Source organism: Talpa occidentalis, unplaced genomic scaffold (genome assembly GCF_014898055.3).
Source record: "Talpa occidentalis isolate TD23 unplaced genomic scaffold, MPIMG_talOcc4v2.1 talOcc4.5, whole genome shotgun sequence".
Lineage (NCBI taxonomy): Eukaryota > Metazoa > Chordata > Mammalia > Eulipotyphla > Talpidae > Talpa > Talpa occidentalis.
In genome coordinates this window covers 2,391,865-2,411,703 of record NW_023604861.1, presented here as the reverse complement: position 1 = coordinate 2,411,703, position 19,839 = coordinate 2,391,865, and the positions used below count along the sequence as shown (strand labels likewise).

The 19,839-nt window shown below is 53.1% G+C and overlaps 1 protein-coding gene across 1 annotated transcript in view; it reads right to left on the bottom strand.

Annotated features, from left to right (window-relative positions):
- The window catches only part of NALF1 (NALCN channel auxiliary factor 1), a 386,509-nt gene that overhangs the window by 11,269 nt on the left and 355,401 nt on the right, over nt 1-19,839 (bottom strand). The window contains 1 exon segment of the mRNA XM_037528702.2: nt 4,404-4,575. Within this exon segment, the coding sequence (XP_037384599.1) occupies nt 4,404-4,575 (172 nt within the window).

The following is a 19,839-nucleotide window of genomic DNA, read 5'->3' as shown; positions in this document are numbered from 1 at the left end:
GACCCAAATCCCTTTCCTGTTCCAGGGTTCTTCCCCCACAGTATGTGCCCAGCAAAGGCAAACTGGGACTGTGAGGAAGGTGTGGAGGGGCGTCAGGGAAGACAATCTTGGGTGTGGAGGCCTTGCTCTATGAGGGAGTGTGTGGAGCTGAAACCCCAGAGGTAGTGGGAGGAGCTGCCCACATTCCATAAGGTGCACGTTTTCTAGGAAGTACTTTTTTTTTTTTGCATAGAAAAACCGAGGTGTAGGCCAGAGGTGTGGGGTGAGAGGATTCACCAGAGACAGAGTGGGGAGCAGAACAGGCAGATCTACTGAAATACACCGCTGAAGGGAGCAGCGGGGAGACAGGAGGGGTCTGCTGTGCCATGTGGGCAGCTCCCTGGCTGGGGATTGAACTCAGGCTGCAGCAGTGACAGCGCTGAGACTTAACCCCCTCAGCCACCAGGGAAGCCTCTTTTTCATAGTTTTAAAAATTTATCCTGGTCATACTATCTCCCTTCACCTTTTTGTTTTGGTCTAAATTATTAAATATTTCTGACAAGATTTGGTCTCCGTCACCTGGTATCGCATGGTTCCGTTCCAGCCCCACTTTCCTGGCATTTTAAAGAACAGGGGACAGAGTGACATGTGGGGAAGACACTGGCGTTGGTGACAGCGTAGACATGGCTTCAGGGTCTACAAAGATTTTTCTACTCAAACACGCCTGTTGTGAGAATGTTCTTTATGTCATGCTGTCTTTTAGAAACTTTCACCAACTCCCTCGTCAAGGCAGACCCAGACTGGAAAGACTTTTGCAGCTGTGACCTCTGTCGTGTGAAAGCAAGAAGCAGCAGTGTTCAGGCAAGAATAAATTTTGGAATACCCCCTGGGGCGTCCCCCCTCTGACTCAGGATTCTGTTCTCACTACTGGCGACCCGAGAGCCCTGCAGGCCCAGCTCCACCAGCCACGCGTGGACAGGCCCCAGGGTCTCCCTCCTCCGCCCAGCCGGGCCTCGCCCGCGGGCCCTGCAGAATAGAGTAATAGGGATTACTCTGTTCTGTGTGACACACGGGTGCACACAGAATCCTCCAAATATGGTTTATAACTGTTGTCAGTAACCCCAGCAGACCCACTTTCCTTTTTCTCAATTTCTCTGTGAAAAATAGAGCAGTAGCTCGCGTGGAGTCTATTTTACCTGCCAATCAAAGGGTAATTTTCATAATGTTTGTTGCCATAGCACCCACCGCCTGTGATCCTCTGCTACTTCTGTTTTCTTAATGTTGGCTCACTATTTCAGGTAAGCAATCAAGGAATTCTCCAGAGGGTTCTGGAACAAGCGGGGGAGTGGGGTGCGGGAGCCCGCCCCATCGGCGGGGCTGGGGCGGGTCCCCAGCGGCTCTGCCCTCGTGCTCAACCCCGAGAAACCGAGTTTCTGAAGCAGCAACACCTCGGCAGCCGGCTTCAGGACAGACCCACCTGGAGACATGTTAGCTCACCGATGCTGCCGTTACATGACAGCCTGGCCCTGACAGCACTGCAGAACTTCTCCCTAATTCATTTTTTAAACACGCTTTCAGTCATATGTCAGTTTTGTTCTTTAACAGAAAAACTAAGGAATGTCAGGCAAAGTATCTTCATCTCCTGGAACAGAATGTGAACTAAGCATAAGAGGGGCTATTGTGCCATTTGGGCCTATGGCTAGTGCCCTTGGGGCTGTGGCTAGTACACCTGGGGCCGTGGCTAGCATACCTGGGGCCATGGCTGAGCTACCTGGGCTGTGGCTGGACACCTGCCCATCATTTCTCTAATGCCCTCAGCCAAAGACAGTGGCTAGAAATAGGCACGTGACCTCAGTCCCATATTTTAATAACTTGCTGGTTTGCTAATGATCACGGCACATGACATAGCCGATGACCACAGGTACATACAAATTTATCCAAATTTAAAACATTCACATGTCAGACACAGGTGAGTAAAGTCTGCATTATAGGGAAATGAGGCATTGAGTCCATGGCTGTTACCTGTTATACTGAACTCCTGGTTTAAAGAAATGGATCTGTTCTGAGCCTTCTGAATGCCTCACTGATCCTAAGGGCTGAAATGCATATATAAATATATATCTTTTTTTTTTTTTGGTGGATGATAGGATCCTAGAATCACTGGCTACCTGGTGGGAAGAGGCGCTGGCTATTCCATCACTCCCTATCTCCGAGAGGCTAGAGGCAGAGTCTCTAAGGAAGAGTCATCCTCGCCCCGCTGGATTGTCAGGGAGGTTGGCCCTGGCAGGAGAGCACCTGCGAGGCGCCGTGTGTAGGTACCTGCCTCCAGAGCACGTTCAGAGGTCGCTGGGCCAAGTGCATGAAGACTCCTCAGTGGCATCTAGAGGGGACCTGTCTCCTTGCAGAAGCTGGGAATAATAGTACTTCCCACAGGGGGGAAAAATCCGTCATTCATTTGTTGAATTTGAAGGAAATTTCATCTATTCCTCCGACTCTTGATGATAAATCATTGTCTTTTCCAGCATACAGAGTGGAGCTAAAACCCGAAGAGGTGAGTTATTGGCATCTCCATGCCCACCTGTAAGTGGTGAGTCCCCAGATTACGTGACAATGTTCAGAAACAAATACTGCACTAGAAAGTCTTGCTAGTTCCCCAGAGTGTGATGAGCCACTTGGTCCCACCTCCTGACCAGGGCCCCTAGGCCAGCAGACACTCTCCCGCCCTGTTCTCTGGGCTCCGGCCCAGATGGAGGCTCTTCTGGTCACGTGCTCTGAACCTTGCTCTGCAGTGACAGACACTGAGTGATTTCATTCAGTAGAAACATATTTCTTGTTGAGGACCAACAGCAAAACCCGAGGGCCAGCCGAGGCGCCAGGTGCAGAGCAATGGCTGTGGGCGATCAAGGCAGGCCAGGTTCTGAGACGTTTAGCCATGAAAGGAACATGAACCCAGTGGCAGAGATCAAGGAGGTCGGGTCTCCAGAAATTCAGGGATGAGAGTCTCCAGAAGGCTTCTCTTGACGGTGCTTCTCTGGACCCAATGACAAATCTCTCTACCTGTCTATACTCAAACTGTGGCTCTGGAAATGCTGATTTTATAAAACTTAAAGACCATTGAAAACATCGGGTGAGTGGTCCGCTGACGCATCTTCAGCTTCTGGCGGCCTCGGAAGCGGACCGGGAGGGGCAGAATCAAGCCCATAGTTGACATTCATGTGTACAGGTGAGTCCAAGAGACAGAAATTGAAGACGTGTGAGGGCTTCATCTAATTCAAGAGCCTGGTGAAAATCACTGACCATCTCTAGCGAAGAGGCTGTGTGCACGCGGATGCACAATAAAACCACTTTTCCATAACATCCCGTGAGTTTCTTGAAAGCATGGACACCTCGCTGACCCCAGAGTCACCGAAGCTCTTATCTTGGTGAGCATTTGTTCAAAGTTTTATGTGCAAGGCAAGTAAGTGTGTAGCCTGTGTCTGGCCAGAGGACTGAGTGAAGCTGTGAGTATCTACCCCCTTCCCTCCACCCCACACCTCCCTGACTCGGGCCTGCTGTCCCGCCCCCCAGAGCAGCTGCTGGAAGAGCGACCTCAGGTTCCAGCCCAGGGGGGACAGCGACTGCAAGTGGCTTCTCAGGACAGTCTGCGGACGTGGGGTGCGCAGTGCCCAGTTCCCATCAGCGCGAGCGCCCCCTTCTCTGCGGTCCCCGCAGCCAGCAGGGGAAGCAGGGGGTGCGCATCCTGTTTCCCGAGGAGGTGGCGCTGAGAACACCTGGGGGCAGCAGGACAGGCCTGCTCGTCCTCGGCCAGGTCACCCCGCTCCTGCCCCTCTGTCTGGGCGGGGGCTTCTCAAGCGTCCCGTAAGGAAGAGGCTTTCCGTGTTGCCTGACACCTGGGGTGCTGTTTTCCCCGTAAACACGGGAACAACATGCCTCGGCGGCAGGTGCTGGGTGGAGGGCGCTGCGTGGTGCTTCTTCCCGCGAGGACCGGCGGGGAGCTCGGGCGCGCGTTAGTCTGCAGGGTCAGGCGCGCGCTCGCACGCGGGGGATCTTCTGCCGTGCGCAACACCTGCAGGCCACACACCCCTCACCTGTCCTGAGCTCGCACCCGGGAGCTCCAGCAGCTCACACTTGAGGAGACACCCCCTGGCGTGGGCCGCCCGCCCTGGCCCGGCCCCGAGAGCGCGGGCAGGAGCGGCCCCAGCGCCCCGAGCGAGCAGCTCCCGCGCGCACCTGCCAGCGGGGCTCCTGCAGGGCAGCGGCTGCGCCCACTGGCCATGGCTAAGCCCACGGCCCCGGGCCTTCGGGGACAGCGGCGTGGGACACCCCAGCCCCTGCGGGGTCGCGCCGGGAGCAGGTGCCGCGCGGGGCGCGTCACGGAGCCGGGCCAGGGGCCTCGAGCGCTGGGGCCGAGCCCCCCACTGTACCTGTACAGATGAAGCTGGAGAGCCCCCCGTAGATCACCTCGTCGTTGTCGGGCAGGATAAACGGACACCTGGTCTGAACCTCCAGACAGTATTGCTTGCAAGGGATTGTCTTTCTGCAGTTAGACTGTGCGACTTCGAAGTACTGGGAACACAGCCAGGCTTTGTAGACGATCTGGAAAAGAGAGAGAGAAAATAAAAAATGGGGGGGGGGTGATGACAACAGCTCTGGCGCCCAGGAAGGGCGTGCGGACCGAGAGGAAACCCTCACATGCGCGCAAAGCCAGCGGCCCCCAGCACGGCCGCAGCTGGAGTCTTTGCAAAACACGACTGGAGCCCTGAGAGGATGCAAAGGGACGACGGCGTTTGGTGGGGTGCAGCTCGGGTGGGGTGCAGCTCGGGTGCAGCAGGACCCCAGGATGCAACCGCAGAGGGGGTGCGAGACTCCGGGCCGCGGGAGCGCCTCGCCCGGCGGTGCCGCGCTCGGCCGCCAGGTGGCGCTGTGTCCCGCCGGCCGGAGGCGCGGGTCGCGGGGAAGCGGCAGCTGAGGAGCACCCCAGCCCCAGCAGCCAGGGCCTGGCATCCCTGGCTCGCGTCCAGCAGACTGACCCCCGCAGAGTCCGAAAGCCCAGAAACACCAGCCTGGACCCTACACAATATGCACGGGGAGTTGCAGGACCCGGAGGGACTCCCCTGCTCTGTCAAGTCTGGATGTAATTTTACAAAATGTGCAGGGCCTGGGGCCTCATGGATCGCTTGTTTTTTGATGATTATTTAGGAAAATAAATGCTGAAGGAATACCTCTCTCTAATGCAAGGAAGAAGCAGAACCTAAAATCAAATAAAGCACCCACAAAGACTGTTTGCTTCGAGATCCTGTAACTCGGGGCTGCCCAGGCTCTCATCCCCAGGGTGCACACCCTCAGGTGGGGTTTTGTCACCTCTGTCTCGCCAAGGAAAGTGAGTGGTTGGTTGGCAGTGAATGTACGCTGAGCAGCCACACTCACGACAAGCCCTGCAGGCGCTGGACTGAGTCTTAAGGGCTTCGTTCCCTGTGTGCCCAGCTACCCGGATCCAGGCTCGGGGTGGAGTCCGATGCACGTAGAGCAAAGATGAAATCTGGCCTTGCAGCAGCGTGGGTGGGTCCCGGGGCTGGTGCTCAGTGGCTTAAGTCAGACTGAGGAAGGCACATGTGAATTCACTCATAGGAGGCAGATAAAGCAGCAAAAGGACTGATCAAAAAGAAAACAAGGTTTTAGACTACAGGGACAAAATCGCGCCTACCAGAGGGGGAGCCGGAAGGGGGTGGCTGACGGTGCGGAGAGCCAAGTGCACTGTGGCGGGAGTAGGGTGCTGGTGGTGAACACATGTCTGCACCAACGTGGATTTAAAAGGCCGAATGCCCGAAACCTATATAATGTTATAAACTGATGTCACTTCAATAAAAATAAGTAAAGATCAAACTCGGCCCGGCGCCCCATCGCGGCGGTTGGCAGGACGGCCACGCTCAGTGTCCTGGACAGGAACCGCCGGGTGCGGCCGCCTCTGGCTTGTCTGTGCCATCCAGCCTCACCTCGGCACAGCTTTCCATGCAAGCCGGGGGAGCATTTTCCCAGAAGAAGCCGGGGCTCCCACGTCTCTGAAATCTGCTCCCCTCCCTCCTCTGCATCTGTGTCTGTGTGTTAGAGATCTGGGATGGGGCAGACTTGGAATGTAAATAGATGGTGCACGATCATGAGGGAAAACTTCCTGTTGGAAAAGGGGGTTCTCTCCCAGTGAACAGGCTGCTTCCCCTTCCCCCGGCTGTCAGTCAGGTCTGCTCTTTGCCTTTGTGACTTGTGTTGATGCAATTTATTAAATTCCTTCCTCTCAGCCAGTCGCCTGGTGCTGTGGGGGGAGTGATGGGTTATGTAAGCCATAGTCTGCCGGAGCCGCCTGGCGGGCATGAGAGAGGCGCCGCCACAAGCACCGGTGGGGGTGGACGGGAGACGCGTCTCCACCTTCCTGCCTCTGAGCTTCCCCGGCTCGGGCTGTGCCAGGTCTGAGGGAGCAGCTGCGCCCAGAGAATCCCCGCGGTCCCTAGAGGGACGCCAGGACGTCTCCCCTCCCGAGTGTGTGCTGTCCCCGGGAGGGATAAGGGAGCGCCTGGGCTGAGAACGGGGCTCCTGCACCCCCAGGCGTGCCCGCCTGTGCACCTCGTCCTCCAGGCGGCTTCTTGGCTCCTCGTCCTGAACCAAATGCAAATGTCATCTATTTTCTGCGGTGACCCACTTCTGGGAGCCTGTGCTAACACGAGGGCTGTTCCCCTGAACTTCAGGGTTCCCCCAGCTTCCTGGCGCTGCCCTATATTCTCAGGTCCACCCAGACCATTCTCAGGAGCAGGCTGCGCCCCGGTGCGCCTGGAGGGCCCCGCGGGCAGGTGCTGCTCGGCTGGTGACCGCGTGGAGGCTGCGCAGCTCGCATGGCCTCGGGTTTGAGTCCGGTGACCTGCGGCGAGGCCACCTGCTTGGAGCTCAGAAAAAAGGGGAGGTGGAGGGTCTGTGGGGACCCCCAGGACTGGCGAGAGCACGCAGAGCCCGGGCGCTCCGCGTCCCCCTGCGCGCTCCCAGAGCAGGCCTCGGGTCTGGCCTCCGGCCGCCCCCCGCCCCCCCAGCTCTCGGTCTGTCGCACAGGCCCCGGCCTCGCCGCCGCTGACCAGTCCAGCCGCCAACACCAGCGACGTTCTCATGTCACCCTTAGGTGCGGCTGAGGAATCTCCTCCAATGCCGCTCCCGATCCCAGGCCTCGGGCCGCCTGCCCTCCCTCCTCGGCCACTCCCTCCTGCTCTGGTCGCTGCCCGGGGCAGCTTCGTGCCCGGTGCCAGCGTCGTGCCCGGGGCCAGCGTCGTGCCCGGGGCCAGCTCCCTTCCTCCCGCGCGCTCCTGGGCGGCCTCTCCCGCGCGCCTCTCTCCGGCGCCTGGAAGCGCCCCTGGAAGCCGCCGCCTCAACCTCCCCGGCGGCTCCGCCTCCCCAGGCCGGATTCTGCCTCCTCCAGGGCCAGGACAGGAGGAGCCCCGCGGCCGCGCCCCCCTGCTGGTGCCACCCTGGCCCAGGGCGCAGCCAGGGCCCGCCTGGAGGCTCTGCCCGGCCTCGCCCAACCCGCGGCGTCCCCTCCAGCCGATGCCCCTCAGCCTCCCTCCCCCGGCACCAGGAGGACGTTCCCGCCCGCCCGTGCAGCGCTCAGACCAGGGCGGCCCGGCCCCGCCCGGCCTCCCCTCTCTGCACCGCCCCTCCTGTCCACTGTCCCCCCAAAAACGCGTGTTGACGGTGGTCAGCCGGGACCGCGAGGCCCCCGGCGCCGCGAGCTCTCTCCAAGCCTCTCCGGCTCCAGCGCGCTGGGGGCTCCGGGGAGAAGAGGATCTGCGGGAAGGTCCGCGCGGACAGTCCGCCCTTCTCTGGAGAGGGGACGGAGGCGCGCGCCCGGGAGCTGCCTCCGCGGACTGGGGGCGGCTGGAGCCCTGATCCCCGCACCCCGGCCTGGTCCGCACTCGCGGTCACACGTGCCCGGACCCCGCCCAATTCCGAGCTGGAGGAGGCCAGCGAGTGGACGCTCGAGATACATCCAGTCTGGGGCTCGCACCTCAATGGAGTTTGGAATGTTGGAGACGGTCCTAAACATGGGGCATTAGTCTTCTGAGGAAGGACATGGAGACGAATCCTTTCCCGGCAGTTGCTGGGTGAGGAAGGTCGTCTTCAGCACAAAGGAGGTAGTAAATTCACCCAGGGGAGAAGAAGGACTATGTGAGGCTTTCCTTATCTTGGAGGATGCAAGTAGGGATTCCTGGAGCACTTGATGATTAATAAATGAGTGTCCTCATGCAGAATCTAGAATATATATATATATAACTTATTTATTTATGCATACAAGAGCTGGGCACAGGCCAGAGATGTGGGGGGTGAGAGGGGTCACCAGAGACAGAGAGGGGAGCAGAACAGGCAGACGGACCGAAAGCACTGCTGAGGGGAGCAGCAGGCGAGTCAGGAGCCGTCTGCTGAGCCACATGGGTAGCTCCCTGGCCAGCTGGGGATCAAACTCGTGCTGCAGAGGCTGCAGATTGCTTCCTAGTGTGGTGTTTAATGCCTTGCACCACCAAGGAGGCCCTAGAATATATTTAGAAAATGCCAGTGTCTTCAATAGAACTACAAAAAGTGACCCGCACATTCACTTTGCAATGCAGATGGGTTTTTTTTTGTATGTGTGTGGGACCCTCACCAGTGGCCAGGGAGCGAACCGGTGCTGCAGAGACTGTGGGCAGCGTCGAAGCCCAGCGCTCAACCGCTGCGCCACCAGGGGAGGCCCTGGATTCGTTTTTTAATAAAGCTAAGTAGAGCGGGGCTCACTGTCACTGCCTCACTTAAGAGAATCACACAGAAAAGGTCTAAGGAAAGTGGCTTCACATATTAAAAAACTAGCAACAACAAATGTTGGCGAGGGTGTGGAGAAAAAGGAACTCTCCTGCACTGCTGGTGGGAGTGCAAACTGGTCCAACCACCATGGAGATCTGTGTGGAGATTTCTGGACCTACTAAACATAGAGCTTCCATAGGATCCAGCAATTCCACTCCTAGGTATTTACCCAAAGGACACAGAAACATCCATTCCAAAGAGCACCTGCACCCCTATGTTTATAGCAGCACTGTTTACAATAGCTAAGCTTTGGAAACAACCCAGATGCCCAAAAATAGATGACTGGATCAAGAAGATGTGGTCCATATACACCATGGAATATTACTCAGCATTCAAAAAAGATAAACACATGCAGTTTGCAGCAACATGGATGGCGCTGGAAGGGATCATGCTCAGCGAAATAAGCCAGAAAGAAAAAGAAAAATACCGGATGGCCTCACTCATAGCAGGAATCTAGAAAACCTAAATAAGGGACCAGGAAAATGAATAATTATAAGAAAGTGAAAATCAAAATCAACAAAAAACTATGAACCAGAGACACTTTTTGGGGAGTGGGGGGCAGGAGGGGAGGGATTGGGTCAGAATGGGGGTGTTGCTATTGTAAGGGGAATATAAAAATAAAATTTATTATTTAAAAAAAAATAAAAATAAAAAAATAAAGTAACAACCTTTTTAAAAAAATAAAGAAAGAAAGTGGCTTCAGGGGCCACCCTGGTGGCGCAGGGATTAAAGACAGCACTATCAAGCTATCACCAGCCACTGTAGCACGAGTTCCATCCCCCGCCAGCTAGGGAGAAACCCACAGGGCACAGCAGATCTCTCCTGTCTCCCCGCTGTTCCCCTCAGCAGTGTATTTCAGTAGATCAGCCTGCTCTGCTCCCCACTCTGTCTCTGGTGAATCCTCTCATTCCCCACACCTCTGGCCTGCACCCCAGTTCTTGTATACATAAATAAATAAATCTTTAAAAAAGAAAAAAGGAAGTGGCCTTATAGCTTTGTCATAGAGCCCGAAAGAAAAGGTGGGACATTTGAAATACTAAGGTAAAACCATTTGAAATACTAAAGTAAAGTAAAATACTAAAGTAAAAGTTGTACTAAAGTAAAAATACTAAAGTAAAACCACTTCATGGCGCTGCATACTTACAGCCCATTAGAGATGCTTTGGGTCTGGGTGTGGCTGTCCTACAACTCGGCAGTATCACCAACCATGACATTCCAGTGAGGCTTGGCTTCAAGCCTCCTTCCCCCACACCTGGTCCACGAGAGGTAGCACCTCAGACAATAACCTGTTCCAGTAAACGACAATCTCCGTCATCTTTACTATCTCCAGGGCATTACCCACAGGGGGCAGGTGTGATCATTGTACAGAGGTGAACACTGAGACTCAGAGACTCTCAGCAGTTTGGCCGAGGTCCCACAGCCGAACGTAGTAGAGCCAGGCTGAGATTTTAGGTCCTGCATCCCCAACCCACCCAGTGACATGCATTCCATTGCAAAGCACAGACAGCCAGGAGTAACCAAACGCTAACTTTCAGTAGTACAGGTAGGGTTGCTCCTGGATTTCCAGATACATCTCTTCTGCGAGTAAGCTTTGGAGATTCAAATACTTCCATACGTCATAATTCCTTCCATATCTTAAGAAAATAACTCAGTAACTGCTGCAGGCATTGTGCTCTGAGTGAAGAGTTTTGAAGACAACAAAGGGTCACATGACGGTGATCTTAGCAACATGTGCTCAAAATCTATGCATTTGGTGACACGAGCACCAGTGTTATGAATGAAGAAGGAGCCAGAATTATGTCCGAAAAAAAATTGCCTGTCATAGCACTAACAGCGACCACCGATGCGAGAGCTTATTTTTTTCTAGTCTCAGACCTAAATCCTTCTCATCCTCAACCCCCCTCCCCCCCGCAACCCTTGGTTATTTCTCACTAACCTTCTATGGTTGCTTTCATTTCTTCCTTGGAAAATGGTAGTTTTAAGGCAGTTTTTCACTCCTAGCCTCCTTGTGAGGAAACACTTTACCTGGTACTCCAGAGAGCCTTCTGCTCCCAGCACTGCACCTTCACCCACCCACGGAAGGGGCCGCTGATCGTGAAAGTGTGCAAAACTCCTTGTCAGGAGAATGTCTAGAAAACACTGAGTGTCAGAGAGCTCACCAAGCCCCAAATAATGATTATAACTGGATTAAGTCCCTCTGGTCAAATATTCTTGGCAATCTGAGTTGCAGTCCTAGCAAGCTGAGACAGCATGTCCATGACATGATTCAAGGTTGCACGATTCTGCTGACTGTCCTGTCTCAATAGACAAGAAAGTAGGTGTGCAAGCACTCACACCCCGTGCACGCCAGTTGTCCACGACAGCTTCACAAGGAAATGGGAGAGATAATAATGGAGAGATAAGAGCCCTTCAAGTGAGAAAGTTCCCTGGGGAAACAGGAGCCGGGCCACTTACGACTCGTGGCATCTTAGAGAAGAGCATTTATTTGCACTTAGCTTACTTACTTGAGCTTCACTAGTAATGCCAACCGAAGAGGATTTTGGAGAGAGTCGAAGAATCATATATAGGGAATGAAAAATAAAATGCATTCAAGTCTGATATGGCTTCGCCGAGGGCATGACTTGGGAAAGAAACACTTTCTCATGGGACACGTATTAACAGAACTAACGAATTACCTTCTTTATTAACTTGCTTGTCCCACCAATATTGATTGTGGGAAGAGCCTTTGACAGATACATTGGGGAAAGGAAGCTTGCCTTGGTTGACTGATCCGTACATTCTGGTTAATTCAGATACACAGCGATACCATCAGAGCTGATTTCAGAGACGGGAGGGTCAAGGTGGCACAATCTATGATGCTGGTTTGGGAAATCGGTGATGACAGGCGATGAGCTGCAGGCACTTGTGCGCACTCTGGACACTGCAGGGCCTCCTGTTGTCAGGACGGTCTAAGGCAGTGAGGTCAGACCATCACGTGGCCCCGGTGTGCACCTCACAGAGGTAGCGGGGGGCGGGGGGAGGGGGAATTCTGTTAGGAGACCGGTGTTACAAGAGAAAGTGGGGGAGAAAGGGCAGCCCATCCCCTAGCGGAGAAGAGACCTAGCGGTTACGTGAGCTCTGTTGCGGCACGACCCTCTGTCATACCCATTAATACTGGACATGGTCACGAGTCCGTCAACTGTAAGCCCCAAGAATCCCGTCTGCCCCTCGTCTTTGGGACGCAGCAGATGCACACAGGGGTGACATGCAAGGTTGCCGTTGCAGCTGCCTGTCTTTGGGAAGGACTCTCCATGTCTCCGTTAGCAAGTGTCCCGTCCGAAACACTCCCTTCTCCGGCCAGCCGCCAGCTCCCAGCACCCATGGCTGCGCAGTGTTCTCCTACCTGGCCTCGCCGTGGGCTGCCGGCCTCATGCTATTACCCAGCGCTATCTCAGATTAGCTAGAAACCACCTTTTAAACATGCAACCTGAACTATTTTGAAGTCATAGTAAGCATAGGCAGAATATTCAATTTCGATTTCACTTAGAAATGGCTCGTAGGGACAAAGACCGCCGAGGCGACCTGGGAAGGCAGAATCAACACCAATCAGGCTGATGACGCCGGCGCTGCTGGAGGAGGCGCTGGCGGGCGTCTGCCTGCGAGGACAGGCCGGTCCCCCGCCCGCCAGAGCTAAAGAGTGTCGGGATCGGGTCTCCTGCTGGGGTGGGCATCGCCTGCGGCATAATGAGGCACTCAGAATCGGTGTGCGTGTTGCGAGCGCTTGGCATAACTATCATCACCATCCGGGCCGCGGGCGGCTCAGCGGCCGGCCTGTCAGAGCAGAGCCAGGGCCGCAGAGGGCAGGCCGGGGAAGTCTGCAGGCAAGTGTTTGTCGGGAGGACCGTCCGTGGGAAGAGCAAGGCCCAGCACACGCACATGCACATTTTTATTCCTGGTGCTAAATCAATTCCCCTCTCTACTCCCTGACTCGGGAGCAGAGATCATTAAGAACACATTTAAGTGCTTAATTGGGTTTTGAAGGAGGTTTCTCCATTAACATTAATTAAAGTCTCCCTGGGCTACAGAAAGCTCATTTGCCAGGTAGGGGTTTTCCAGTTTCTCTGATCTTCCCACTGCTGCCTCAGCAAAACTATTTTTCTTGCCTCAGATTCTAAACTAAGCTCCTAAGACCTGCAAGAAAAAAGAAACAAAGAAAAAAAGGGCCTCTGCCCTGCGTGCGGTGGCCTGTCAGGGACGCGGCTGTCAACCCCAATAGACAGAAGCCCTTTGAGGCAAAATTATTCCCTGAGTATGTTTTATTGAAGGTGTGTTTATGAGGTTGAGCCATAAGACATTCCTGATATTCAACCATTTTGAGAGCCAGAAAGATGGCGGTTTCCTATGGTTCAGCCTAGTAACCTGGACGTTCTAGATTTCAGACAACAAGAAAATTGAGCCTTCCTATAACACTCAGGCGGTCTTCTCTTACTCGCCTTCATTTCTAAACTCCCTGGGCTTTCAGAGGCAAGCTCTATATGCTTATGGGCTGGGAACACAGAATCTGGTCATGGCCTTGCATTTGGTGGTTGTGGGGTGAGCAGCCTTTTTTTGACGCTCTGGCTGTGAGCATATTGACATTATTGCATGCATTTCCACAAGCCTGTGCAGCTTCTCTATTTTGATTGTTGGACATTTTTTCTTATTCTTCAATATGTAAGGAACAGCAGAATGAAGTGGGGAAATGTCAGACCCCAAGGCAATATTCATTGCTTGCCTTGTAGGAATTGGGAGGCACACAAAGGAGGCACAATGGGGGGAAATGGAGAGAGGCCAGAAAAAGACCCAGGTGAGCAGAAATAAAAGAGAAAGAGCTGGCAGCAGGGGCAGTGGGGGGAATGAGGCCCAGGAGCACCCACAACCTGGAGGCTCAAGCTGCCTTGCAAACATTAAGTAAGGTGGCTTTTGAAATGGAGAACGGGCATTTGTCATTTAAAAAAATGCACTTGCCAGGGTGGGGCAGATGGGGGTGGGGGTTGAGCTCAGAGGCCTGCAGCATGACACGCACATCTTTACAGAGAAATTTCACATTTCCTTGCCCACTTGCCCATTTTGCTCTGACCCCAAATGTCTTCACGTATCACAGAGGTTTATGACTTATCGGAGAGTGACATCTCCCAGACGGTGGCTGCCTTCATGGCTCATCTAATCAGGGCTCTCGCCCTGTTGTGAATAACTGTGCAGCTTTTAAACCACATCAATCAGACTAGACAAACAACGGCCTTCCCACGGCAGGGCCCCGCGTGAGAGAAAGTCTATGCCTGTGTTTTCCATCCTTTTGCTCCTCAGCATGGCTGTCAGCCAACCACATTTTGGTCTTCCCTGTCACTCTTCTTCAAGACCTTCTGACTATAATTTTTATAGTTTTTAAAACCCCAGAAATACGACTGTAGAGTAGAGGCTACCAGAGGGGAGCAGATGGGGGGTGGTCCTAGTTCTACGGTGAAGGATGATGGGGCTGGCCACACACTTCTGAAGGGGTGAGCCTCTACCCTAAATCACATGCAGTGTTGCCCACCAGTGCTAACTCAAGCAAAAGGGAAGGCCAGTCCTAGGCTGTGCAAAGGCCGTGTGCCCTCCAGAGCCGTGATGTGCGGGTGTGATTTTGCTGAAACTGATTTGGCATTTAAGTGAGCTACCCAGAGCCGCAGGGTGTGGCGTCAAGGTAAAGGGAGCGAGAACTGGGCCAGTGACGTCCTTCAGAAGCTGTTCAGTTTTCCTCTGGATGCAAGACTGCAGTGCCCCGGCAGCTGAGCAGTTCCGGCGTTTCATCCCCCGTGAAAGGACTCTAGCATGTTTAAGCAGTTCTCATCCATTTCTTTTTATTTTCTAACAATAGTGTTCAAAATGACTGGGTGTCAGTGTGCTGGGACAACTCGGAAAGTTAGGGCCTGGGAATGAGCAAGCCTTGGTCAGGCACTTTGGTCTAAATTTAAACATTAACAAAGCGGGCCGGAGAGAATGGAGGCCCACGTCAGGCCCACAAATCACGGCCTTTTCCTCCTGGCGTCGCCACTGGCATCAGCACTGGAAGATGAGCCAAAGCAGTTGGGTGGGGAAGGGCCTGTTCTGTTGTCCCTAGAGTGGGGCCTGACCCGGACAGTCGAGGGCGAGGGGGAGCTGGTCCGGGAGGGCCTGGGCCTGGAGACAGCCCGAGTACAGCCCTGGCCTGCAGCCCCGGAGGCCTGGAGCCCTGACGCTCCCTTCCTCTCAGGCCCTCCACTGACTGGGCACTACCAGCAGACCCAGAAATCCCTGGACCAAGTGTCCTCATCACAAGGTCTCACCCAGTTCTCGGAAAAGCCCCAGCCCCACCCGGTGGGCTCCTCACATCCCTTATCAGCGGATCAGCTCAGGTGTCCTTAACATTCAGGAAATTGAATTCTTTTAATAACATTTCTCTCTCGATCAGTGAGCGAGGATGAAATGATAAAGTTACTTGCTCAGACTCAGTGCTGGACAGTGGAGCCAGACGACGCCAGCCCCTTGGAGGAGATTTTGTGCATAGTCCTTGGGAAACTAATAAAACAGATGATAAGAAGAGGCCGCATTTTTGAGCACTGACTGTTTTTCATTTATTATTCAGAAGCGTGAAACGCTGTGGCTCGTACTGTCCTCCAAACAATTCCAAGCAGGGACGCCGTCCTGCTGCCCATCTTTACTGGTGAAGAGACTGAGACACAGAGAGGTTAAGTCACTTGCTGGAGATCACGCAGGAGCTCTGGGTGCAAGCAGAATAGCCGCAGAGCCCATGGTCATCTCTGCTCTGATGTACAGCTTCTCTTTTAGAGTCTTTTAAGTTTAAAGGGAAGCCGTTGAGTGCTTTGTCATTAGGAATTGGCATCAGGTAACGGAATGACTTAGGTTGCAAAGGGCTAAGCTTTACTTCTGCATTTTGGACAAGGACAAACGTAAAGGCAGAGCTTTCTCTGCTTGTCATAGCTTGACAGCTCCCAGCAGGAAGACTGCACAGCCGGGGAAGTGTGGACATGCTCTCCGGGCGGGAGAGACAGGTCGAGGTAGGACAAGACAGGAAGTCCCAGCAGGAGGCCTTTGCGGTCATCTAGGGCTGGCCGGCCCATCTTTGTCCAGTGAGAAAAGTACAGTTAAAACAAGAAGCTTTTGCTACATCTGAAAGCATCAGCCATCTCAGGGAAGGTGGAAAAGACTAGCGTTCACCTCCGGGTGGGGCCCACTAATTTTCAGTCCTTCTTCATCCTCATCACACCTTGGGCTAAAGAACCTTTTGGGGTATTGCAGTAAATGTTTGTGGGAAATGCAGCCAGGATTGGGGGCACAAAAAGGACAAAAAACACCCCTAAGTGATCTGTTGACAGTTACAAAGGTGTTTGTGTGTGTGTGTGTGTGTGTGTGTGTGTGTGTGGCCTGGCTACGTGTTACATAAGCCCATCTTAGCAGAGAGAGCAGAGTGAGCGGTGCTGACCGAGCTGGGTATAGTGACCAACAGCTCCTGTCACTAAAGGCCAGGACGGGGGCTTTGGAGCACACGTGCCAAGCGCTGCTTATTCCTGGTAGAAATGACCCAATAACAAAGTGAATGAGCCCCTCGTATCTAAACAAGTCTTACTGAAATGCACTCATAGAATTTCATCTTTATTTTAGAAACTACTTTTGTCTTCTACCCTGGACCTACCAAAAGGATCATTTCTTCATCTTTTTTCTTGAAAGTCTTTGTCTAAAATTTATTAAGAATGAGCATATTTTAAAATCAAGAGAAAATTGATTGTATAGATAGTTGACATGCAACCATTAGTCACTCAGCATCATTTAGATGATGATTTAGAACAGCGTATGATTCACTCTGCAGACACACACAACTAACAAATCACATTCGGAAGTTATTGTTCGTTCTCAAACTAACTGAAAAGATTTACTCTGATTAAAAATAGCCAGTCTCTAAAATGAAAAAGAATGAGTTCTAGACGATAGAATACTACTGTCTTATCATACACAAGAGCTTATCCTGTTATTCCATTCCTCTTACTATATTGCTACTGGATGACGACATTACACTTATATGCGAACTGGAACCACGCTCCACATGAAGAAGTTCACTGCTGAAAAGACCTTTGCCGTCCAGTAGTATGGACGGACTGTGGCGTCCAGATTTTCGAGGTTCAATGAGAAACCAGAAATTAGGGCCAACGTGATATATTGTGTTTTATTTTTTAATTAAAGTTATTTATTTATTTAATATATATTTTTACATCATTTTTCACTTTTGTACAATGTATGCATATTCATCTGGTTGTAGTCCCCGTAAAAATCCCATCACCCACTCACCCGTTATCTATCACCCTGGTCCCTTGTGCTCTTCCCACCCTTGTTTTGATCCTACTCCCTTCTCCCCCCTGCAGAATGTCTCTGGTTTATAGTTGCCTGTTGATTTTGATTTTTACTTTATTATAATTAGTTTTTTCCTCTGATCCCTTATTTGGATCCTCTACATTAATTCAAAAGGACACCTGCACCCCACTGTTCATTGCAGCACAATAGGTAAGCTATGGAAACAACCCAAATGCCCAAAAATAGATATATTTTTTTAAAAAAGATTTATTTATTTATGCATACAAGAACTGGGGTGTAGGCCAGAGATGCAGGGGGTGAGAGGACCCACCAGAGACAGAGTGGAGAGATAGGCTAGAGGGTGAATCTGACATAGGAATCCTCAAAACAGTGGATCCACTGAGATCCACTGCTGAGGGAAACAGCGGGGAGACTGGAGAGGTCTGCTGTGCCATGTGGATCAGCAGCAGACCCAAATGGTCCCTGGTCCCTGGCCAGGGATCGAACTCATGCCAGAGTGGCTGGCAATGGCTTGACAGTGCTGAGATTTTAACACCCCCCACCAGGGAGGCAACCTCAACATGATATATTATAAAAGGGGGCAGCACAATTAAATAGAGATATTTGCACGTTCATTTTGTATAATAATAAATTGACAGTCCCTTCCAAACATTATCTATCTTTCCTCCTTATCATTTTAATAAAGCATGTTTGCCTTTGGTTGAAGTCAAATGGGAAAGGACTCTTGCTGGAGCTTTAGGAAGCCCCCCCACGCCCCCGCTCCCGGCCCCTGCAGCTCTAGCTGAGAAACCGGGTGATTTGCCTACACTTCAGATGCCAGGCACCACCACCTGCCCGGGACAGCTGCGCCAGCGGTGACCCAGCTGTCCTTCCAGGGGGACAACATGTCCTTGGAGCAGGATGCTGCGCCCTGCTCTAATGAGGATGCGCTTGTCCAGACACCACGCCAGGCTGGATGTGGGGCAGAGGCTGGTGAGTAGAGCCACGCCAGCCCCCGCTCCTCTGACACCGTCTGTTCTCCTCTGCCAAGGACCTGGGCCTCGCTGAGAGCCCTTCAAGAGTCCTCCCGAGTCCCTCTGTGGTTTTCAGGCAGGTGCTCAGAAACAGAGACAATATTAAGCCCTTCTGCTTTAAAATGTTAAACACCTTCCATGTGGCCACGCTCCCCGACTGGCCCCACATCTCTGTTTTAAGCCATCACCACCTGATTGACACCCCAATCCCTCCTTAGACCTCAGACAGACCTGACCACGCGATAATCCTAGTGCTGACCCTCTGGCCTGCTAACGGGCTTTGTGTAGCCCCCACCCCCTTCCTGCCCACCCCTCGCGAGGATGCCCACGTCAGAGTCACCCTCCAGCCCAGCTCTGTACGCAGAAGGCTGGGGCCTCCCAATATCCAAGTGGGATGGATATTGGGAAGCCCAATATCCAATGGGCTTCCATTGCCTTCGAGGGCTGCACCAGCAAAGTCTCAGCAGGAATTTGCTCTTCTGTAGTCCTGGAGGCTGAAGCCAGACTTGGGCACCCTGCAGGGAGGCTCTGCTCCTCCCTGTGCCCCCTCAACTCCCCTGCTGTGCTGGGCCCCTCCCGCCTCCCACACTTCTCCCCACATGTGTGCACCTCAGGGCTCCTCTTACCGGGACACCAGCCCTGGGACGAGGTCCCACCTCAGGACCGGGACACCTGAACTAGCTGGCCTGGCAAAGGCCCTGTTTCCAAATGAGGTCACATTCCATGTGCAGGCAATACTGAATGGAGCTGGCATGTCCTCCACAACTTTGTGGGCTCTTCTCGGCCACTGCGGGTTCCTCTCACCTCCCAGCCATGTGCATGTGGGGTCGATGGGCCCTTCCTGGTGCCCCAGTCTCAGAGTGTGTGATGGGGTTAGGGGTGATGCCCCCTGGGATGAGGGTGTCCTTCCAGGCTGGGAGCCACACGCACCCCAGGCCACCAGGATGGCCCCTACCCCCACCAACCCTGGCCCAGGATGAACAAAAGCAAATGACCGCTGAATGTCTGAGGTGATCTGGGTCTCTGCTGAGAGATCTGGGGGTATTTTCATGGCCAGAAACCTGCCCCAGGAGCCTGCCTGCTGCCCGTGTCCATTAGCCTCTGCTCCGAACGTCCCCACATTACCTCATGGCCCTAAAGTCACAGTAAAGTCACGGTTTGCAGTCAAGGACGTTGTGCAGACAATGTAGTCCTTGTCAGTCCTATTTTTAAGAATTCTTTGAGAACATAAATTGTTTTTTTTGTTTGTTTTTTTTCAGTTAATATGGGAGTGTGGGTCCAAAGTCTTAAAGCACTTGCACCTCATTCACAGGTGAAACTCTTGGCTTCCGTGTGTGAAACCAAGTGACACTGGTTCATATGCAGCCGGCATATGAAGATGCACTGGAATCACCGCTGCTTTTTAGGCTGAACCGAAATGCAAAGTGCGTCCATCTCTCCCCATGCAGAAAAATGGGCTATTAAGGAAACTGGGCTCGGAGCTGGTTGCCAGGATTTAATGATTAATACTAGAAACGTCATTAAAACCAGGCCTAGCGGACACGGGCCTGGGCTTGGTGGTGGGGCAAGCTGGCTCCCGGGGTGCCACGGTGGCTCCATGCTGCTGTAATTCATCTCA